Below are 7560 nucleotides of genomic sequence, written 5' to 3'. Positions count from 1 at the left end.
GAAAAAAAAGATTAGCAAGGACAAATATAGGGCCAATAGAGACGGGACAATTTATACTGGAGAACAGGGAAATGACAGTATCTGTGTTCATCAAAGACAATACAGAAAATGACCCAGAAAAATAAGATGACTAAGTGATTTATGTCAATGAAGAGCTGGAATAAATTAATACTAGTAAAGACTACCATCCAGGTGAAAAGTTTTTCTTCACATCTTCTCCTTTCCTTGACATCTATACCCCCCCCCCCCCATTCCCCTGCCCCCTCCCACCCCGTCATTGATTCCTCTATGAAGGGTAAAGGATTTTCCCCGTCATTTCAATCTCTGCCCCTCATAATTTTACACGTTTCAATCATGTCCCTAGTCAGTCTCTCTGCCTCTTACAAACCCCCCAGAATGTCCATTCTGTCTGCATAGGTTAAGCTTATGACTTACAGTTTAAGAAGGCTGCAAGATGCTTCAAAGCTTGAATTGGATGGACACTTCAGCAGGCAAATTTTGCTGAACCCGAGGGAAAGGAGGGGATTTGGAATTAGTGGATAGTTTTTGTTTGAAAGAGCTATCACGGATATGAGGGGCTGAATTCCCTCCCTTATATTGTTTGGGACTTGTAAATGTTTTGCAGTGTTGGAGTTGAGTTTTTGCAAGGCTGTGTTTGGAGGGTGCGGTTGTAACACTTGGGAATACATTCCAACAGAGTAACGGGACAAGCTTGTGACCCGCCCCTCTCTGATGATTGGGCAGTTAGAATGTCAATCCGAGGGTCCCCCCAATCCCCAGGTATCTATTGGTTGGTCTCGCGATGCGGAACAGCCCCTCGTTACTGATTGGACGGTCGCACTGTCAGTCCCGCCCACGGATGGCATCGTGGATTTGACGGAGAGACAGAGCGAGCGCGCGAGACCGAGACCGAGAGCCGCGGGAGGAGGCGGCGGCGGCGGCGGCGGCGGCGGGAGCGGGGCCATGGCGGGGGGTGAAGAGCCGCAAGGTCAGTTATTGTGTCTACGTGTGTCTTTATACAATCCACTCAGGGAGACCCGGGCTCCTGAACACCTCCCCCCCCCCCCCCCAGACCATAGACCCCTCACCTCCCCCCTCATTGACCCCAGGACCTCACCCCCCCCCCCCAACCGTGTATCCCCGGACCTCTTCCCCCACCCCCAGACCATGGTATCCATTCCCACCCCCTCCCTCTTTCCCCCCCCCTCCCTGTTCCCCCTTTCCCCCCCTCCCTGTTCCCCCTTTCCCCCCCCTCCCTGTTCCCCCTTTCCCCCCCCTCCCTGTTCCCCCTTTCCCCCCCCTCCCTGTTCCCCCTTCCCCCCCCTCCCTGTTCCCCCTTCCCCCCCCTCCCTGTTCCCCCTTCCCCCCCCTCCCTGTTCCCCCTTCCCCCCCCTCCCTGTTCCCCCTTCCCCCCCCTCCCTGTTCCCCCTTCCCCCCCCTCCCTGTTCCCCCTTCCCCCCCTCCCTGTTCCCCCTTCCCCCCCCTCCCTGTTCCCCCTTCCCCCCCCTCCCTGTTCCCCCTTCCCCTCCCCTCCCTGTTCCCCCTTCCCCCGTTCCCTGTTCCCCCTTCCCCCGTTCCCTGTTCCCCCCGTTCCCTGTTCCCCCCGTTCCCTGTTCCCCCCTCCCTGTTCCCCCCCTCCCTGTTCCCCCCCCCTCCCTGTTCCCCCCCCTCCCTGTTCCCCCCCCCTCCCTGTTCCCCCCCCCTCCCTGTTCCCCCCCCCCCCCCCCCCCCCCTCCCTGTTCCCCCCCCTCCCTGTTCCCCCCCCTCCCTGTTCCCCCCCCTCCCTGTTCCCCCCCCTCCCTGTTCCCCCCCCTCCCTGTTCCCCCCCCCTCCCTGTTCCCCCCCCTCCCTGTTCCCCCCCCTCCCTGTTCCCCCCCCTCCCTGTTCCCCCCCTCCCCCTGTTCCCCCCCTCCCCCTGTTCCCCCTTCCCCCCCCTCCCTGTTCCCCCCCCTCCCTGTTCCCCCCCCTCCCTGTTCCCCCCCTCCCCCTGTTCCCCCTTCCCCCCCCTCCCTGTTCCCCCCCCTCCCTGTTCCCCTCCCTCCCTGTTCCCCCCCTCCCTGTTCCCCCCCTCCCTGTTCCCCCCCCTCCCTGTTCTCCCCCCCTCCCTGTTCCCCCCCTCCCTGTCCCCCCCTCCTCCCTGTTCCCCCCCCCTCCCTGTTCCCCCCCCCTCCCTGTTCCTGTTCCCCCCCCTGTTCCCCCCCCCCCCTGTTCCCCCCCCCCCCTGTTCCCCCCCCTCCCTGTTCCCCCCCCTCCCTGTTCCCCCCCCCTCCCTGTTCCCCCCCCCTCCCTGTTCCCCCCCCTCCCTGTTCCCCCCCCTCCCTGTTCCCCCCCTCCCCCTGTTCCCCCCCTCCCCCCGTTCCCCCCCCTCCCTGTTCCCCCTTCCCCCCCCTCCCTGTTCCCCCCTTCCCCCCCCTCCCTGTTCCCCCCTTCCCCCCCCTCCCTGTTCCCCCCTTCCCCCCCCTCCCTGTTCCCCCCTTCCCCCCCCTCCCTGTTCCCCCCTTCCCCTCCCTCCCTGTTCCCCCCTTCCCCTCCCTCCCTGTTCCCCCCTTCCCCCCCCTCCCTGTTCCCCCCTTCCCCCCCCTCCCTGTTCCCCCTTCCCCCCCCTCCCTGTTCCCGCCTTCCCCCCCCTCCCTGTTCCCCCCTTCCCCCCCCTCCCTGTTCCCCCCTTCCCCCCCCTCCCTGTTCCCCCCTTCCCCCCCCTCCCTGTTCCCCCCTTCCCCCCCCTCCCTGTTCCCCCCTTCCCCCCCCTCCCTGTTCCCCCCTTCCCCCCCCTCCCTGTCCCCCCCCCTCCCCCCCCCCCTCCCTGTTCCCCCCCCTCCCTGTTCCCCCCCCCCCTGTTCCCCCCTCCCTGTTCCCCCCTCCCTGTTCCCCCCCCTCCCTGTTCCCCCCCCTCCCTGTTCCCCCCCCCCTCCCTGTTCCCCCCCCCCTCCCTGTTTCCCCCCCCCTCCCTGTTCCCCCCCCCTCCCTGTTTCCCCCCCCCCTCCCTGTTCCCCCCCCCCCCCCCCCCTCCCTGTTCCCCCCCCCTCCCTGTTCCCCCCCCCCTCCCTGTTCCCCCCCCCTCCCTGTTCCCCCCCCCCTCCCTGTTCCCCCCCCCTCCCCTGTTCCCCCCCCCCTCCCTGTTCCCCCCCCCCTCCCCTGTTCCCCCCCCCTCCCTGTTCCCCCCTCACCCCCTCCCTGTTCCCCCCCCCCTCCCTGTTCCCCCCCTCCCTGTGTCCCCCCTCCCTGTTCCCCCCCCTCCCTGTTCCCCCCCCTCCCTGTTCCCCCCCCTCCCTGTTCCCCCCCCTCCCTGTTCCCCCCCCTCCCTGTTCCCCCCCCCCCTGTTCCCCCCCCTCCCTGTTCCCCCCCCTCCCTGTTCCCCCCCCCTCCCTGTTCCCCCCCCCCCCTGTTCCCCCCCCTCCCTGTTCCCCCCCTCCCCCTGTTCCCCCCCCTCCCTGTTCCCCCCCCTCCCTGTTCCCCCCCCTCCCTGTTCCCCCCCCCCCTGTTCCCCCCCCTCCCTGTTCCCCCCCTCCCCCTGTTCCCCCCCTCCCCCCCCCTCCCTGTTCCCCCCCTCCCCCTGTTCCCCCCCTCCCCCCCCCTCCCTGTTCCCCCCCTCCCCCCCCCTCCCTGTTCCCCCCCCCTCCCTGTTCCCCCCCCCCCCCCCTGTTCCCCCCCTCCCCCCCCTCCCTGTTCCCCCCCTCCCTGTTCCCCCCCCCCCCTGTTCCCCCCCTCCCCCCCCTCCCTGTTCCCTGTTCCCCCCCCTCCCTGTTCCCCCCCCCTCCCTGTTCCCCCCCCCTCCCTGTTCCCCCCCCCTCCCTGTTCCCCCCCCCTCCCTGTTCCCCCCCCTCCCTGTTCCCCCCCCTCCCTGTTCCCCCCCCCTCCCTGTTCCCCCCCCCTCCCTGTTCCCCCCCCCTCCCTGTTCCCCCCCCCTCCCTGTTCCCCCCCCCTCCCTGTTCCCCCCCTCCCCCTGTTCCCCCCCTCCCCCCCCCTCCCTGTTCCCCCCCTCCCTGTTCCCCCCCTCCCCCTGTTCCCCCTTCCCCCCCCTCCCTGTTCCCCCCTTCCCCCCCCCTCCCTGTTCCCTGTTCCCCCCCTCCCTGTTCCCCCCCCCTCCCTGTTCCCCCCCCCTCCCTGTTCCCCCCCCCTCCCTGTTCCCCCCCCTCCCTGTTCCCCCCCCTCCCTGTTCCCCCCCCTCCCTGTTCCCCCCCCCTCCCTGTTCCCCCCCCTCCCTGTTCCCCCCCTCCCTGTTCCCCCCCCTCCCTGTTCCCCCCCTCCCCCTGTTCCCCCCCCCCCCCCCCCTCCCTGTTCCCCCCCCCTCCCTGTTCCCCCCCTCCCCCTGTTCCCCCCCTCCCCCCCCCTCCCTGTTCCCCCCCTCCCCCCCCCTCCCTGTTCCCCCCCCCTCCCTGTTCCCCCCCTCCCCCTGTTCCCCCCCCTCCCCCCCCCTCCCTGTCCCCCCCTCCCTGTTCCCCCCCTCCCTGTTCCCCCCCTCCCCCCCCTCCCTGTTCCCTGTTCCCCCCCCTCCCTGTTCCCCCCCCCTCCCTGTTCCCCCCCCCTCCCTGTTCCCCCCCCCTCCCTGTTCCCCCCCCCTCCCTGTTCCCCCCCCTCCCTGTTCCCCCCCCTCCCTGTTCCCCCCCCCTCCCTGTTCCCCCCCCCTCCCTGTTCCCCCCCTCCCCCTGTTCCCCCCCTCCCCCCCCCTCCCTGTTCCCCCCCTCCCTGTTCCCCCCCTCCCCCTGTTCCCCCTTCCCCCCCCTCCCTGTTCCCCCCTTCCCCCCCCTCCCTGTTCCCTGTTCCCCCCCTCCCTGTTCCCCCCCCCTCCCTGTTCCCCCCCCCTCCCTGTTCCCCCCCCCTCCCTGTTCCCCCCCCCTCCCTGTTCCCCCCCCCCTCCCTGTTCCCCCCCCTCCCTGTTCCCCCTTCCCCCCCCTCCCTGTTCCCCCCTTCCCCCCCTCCCTGTTCCCCCCTTCCCCCCCCTCCCTGTTCCCCCCTTCCCCCCCCTCCCTGTTCCCCCCTTCCCCCCCCTCCCTGTTCCCCCCTTCCCCCCCCTCCCTGTTCCCCCCTTCCCCCCCCTCCCTGTTCCCCCCTTCCCCCCCTCCCTGTTCCCCCCTTCCCCCCCCTCCCTGTTCCCCCCTTCCCCCCCCTCCCTGTTCCCCCCTTCCCCCCCCTCCCTGTTCCCCCCTTCCCCCCCCTCCCTGTTCCCCCCTTCCCCCCCCCTCCCTGTTCCCCCCTTCCCCCCCCTCCCTGTTCCCCCCTTCCCCCCCCTCCCTGTTCCCCCCTTCCCCCCCCTCCCTGTTCCCCCCTTCCCCCCCTCCCTGTTCCCCCCTTCCCCCCCTCCCTGTTCCCCCCTTCCCCCCCTCCCTGTTCCCCCCTTCCCCCCCCTCCCTGTTCCCCCCTCTCCCCCCCCCCCCTGTTCCCCCCTCTCCCCTCCCTGTTCCCCCCTGCCCCCCCCTCCCTGTTCCCCCCTTCCCCCCCCTCCCTGTTCCCCCCTTCCCCCCCCTCCCTGTTCCCCCCTTCCCCCCCCTCCCTGTTCCCCCCTTCCCTCCCTGTTCCCCCCTTCCCTCCCTGTTCCCCCCTTCCCCCCCCGTTCCCCCTTCCCCCCCCGTTCCCCCTTCCCCCCCGTTCCCCCTTCCCCCCCCGTTCCCCCTTCCCCCCCCCGTTCCCCCTTCCCCCCCCCGTTCCCCCTTCCCCCCCCCCCCGTTCCCCCTTCCCCCCCCCGTTCCCCCTTCCCCCCCCCGTTCCCCCTTCCCCCCCCGTTCCCCCTTCCCCCCCCCCGTTCCCCCTTCCCCCCCCCGTTCCCCCTTCCCCCCCCGTTCCCCCTCCCCCCCCCGTTCCCCCTTCCCCCCCCCGTTCCCCCTTCCCCCCCCCGTTCCCCCTTCCCCCCCGTTCCCCCTTCCCCCCCTCCCTGTTCCCCCTTCCCCCCCCTCCCTGTTCCCCCTTCCCCCCCCTCCCTGTTCCCCCTTCCCCCCCCTCCCTGTTCCCCCTTCCCCCCCCTCCCTGTTCCCCCTTCCCCCCCCTCCCTGTTCCCCCTTCCCCCCCCTCCCTGTTCCCCCTTCCCCCCCCTCCCTGTTCCCCCTTCCCCCCCCTCCCTGTTCCCCCTTCCCCCCCCTCCCTGTTCCCCCTTCCCCCCCCTCCCTGTTCCCCCTTCCCCCCCCTCCCTGTTCCCCCTTCCCCCCCCTCCCTGTTCCCCCTTCCCCCCCCTCCCTGTTCCCCCTTCCCCCCCTCCCTGTTCCCCCTTCCCCCCCCTCCCTGTTCCCCCTTCCCCCCCCTCCCTGTTCCCCCTTCCCCCCCCTCCCTGTTCCCCCTTCCCCCCCCTCCCTGTTCCCCCTTCCCCCCCCTCCCTGTTCCCCCTTCCCCCCCCTCCCTGTTCCCCCTTCCCCCCCCTCCCTGTTCCCCCTTCCCCCCCCTCCCTGTTCCCCCTTCCCCCCCCTCCCTGTTCCCCCTTCCCCCCCCTCCCTGTTCCCCCTTCCCCCCCCTCCCTGTTCCCCCTTCCCCCCCCTCCCTGTTCCCCCTTCCCCCCCCTCCCTGTTCCCCCTTCCCCCCCCTCCCTGTTCCCCCTTCCCCCCCCTCCCTGTTCCCCCTTCCCCCCCCTCCCTGTTCCCCCTTCCCCCCCCTCCCTGTTCCCCCTTCCCCCCCCTCCCTGTTCCCCCTTCCCCCCCCTCCCTGTTCCCCCTTCCCCCCCCCTCCCTGTTCCCCCTTCCCCCCCCTCCCTGTTCCCCCTTCCCCCCCCTCCCTGTTCCCCCTTCCCCCCCCCTCCCTGTTCCCCCTTCCCCCCCCTCCCTGTTCCCCCTTCCCCCCCCCCCCTTCCCCCCCCCCTCCCTCTTCCCTGTTCCCCCCCTCCCCCTTCACCCCCCCCTCCCCCCCACTGCCCTATTTATCTCCCAGCCCCCTTCCTCTCCCTCATTCCTAATGAAGGGCTTATACCTGAAACGTAGACTCTCCTTGGATGCTGCCTGACTTGCTGTGCTTTTCCAGTGCCACAATTTTCAACTCCAGGGTCTAAAACATCGTCCTCAGGACCACACTGCAGAACCAGGTTGTAAACCCCACCCTCCGGTCCCTAGGATCTCACTCCCCAAACCCCAGGGTCCAAACCTCGGCTCCAAGTTCCCAGGATCTTACTCCAGCTGAACCCCAACCCTCATGATCCAGACCCTCATGGCCACCGGTTCTTGAGGTCACACTCTATTTTCTGAACCTGAGGAATTGAAAGAATAATGTGAAGTGAGTCACATTTTCCAAGACAAATGGAAGACTCGGTTCTTGAGTGAAAATTGAGAATGTCACTTGTTTTGCAGTCAGAACAGTATAATGGAAAACATGTTGCTGGTTTAATTTTCCTCAAAAATAAAAGTTCACATGAACATTCCCTGTATTGCAGTAAATTCAAAATTATGTTTTTAATCCATCAGGGTGCAATCAATTGTACATTGTCTTGATTGTTTTCTACTGGGTCCTTTCCATTTTAAAGAAATCCACTGTATAATCTTGTCTTTGACAGTTGGTAGATCTGTACTGCTCAGTATTTCTGACAATTTTTAGGTTAATGTTTTTCTTGCTATGAGTTCTAGAAGTAAGTTTATCAGCTTTTCAATG

At 68.4% G+C, this 7560-nt stretch overlaps 1 protein-coding gene across 1 annotated transcript in view; it reads left to right on the top strand.

Moving 5' to 3' along the window:
* Window positions 1–942: 942 nt before the first annotated feature.
* The window catches only part of slc44a2 (solute carrier family 44 member 2), a 90796-nt gene continuing 84178 nt past the window's right edge, over window positions 943–7560 (top strand). The window contains exon 1 of the mRNA XM_060855288.1: window positions 943–988. Within this exon, the coding sequence (XP_060711271.1) occupies window positions 964–988 (25 nt within the window). The 5' untranslated portion in view covers window positions 943–963. The remainder of the gene's footprint in view (window positions 989–7560) is intronic.

Source organism: Hemiscyllium ocellatum, chromosome 45 (assembly GCF_020745735.1).
Source record: "Hemiscyllium ocellatum isolate sHemOce1 chromosome 45, sHemOce1.pat.X.cur, whole genome shotgun sequence".
NCBI classification, from domain to species: Eukaryota; Metazoa; Chordata; class Chondrichthyes; order Orectolobiformes; family Hemiscylliidae; genus Hemiscyllium; species Hemiscyllium ocellatum.
The sequence above is the reverse complement of the archived record's forward strand: the minus strand, read 5'-3'. Positions and strand labels throughout refer to the sequence as shown.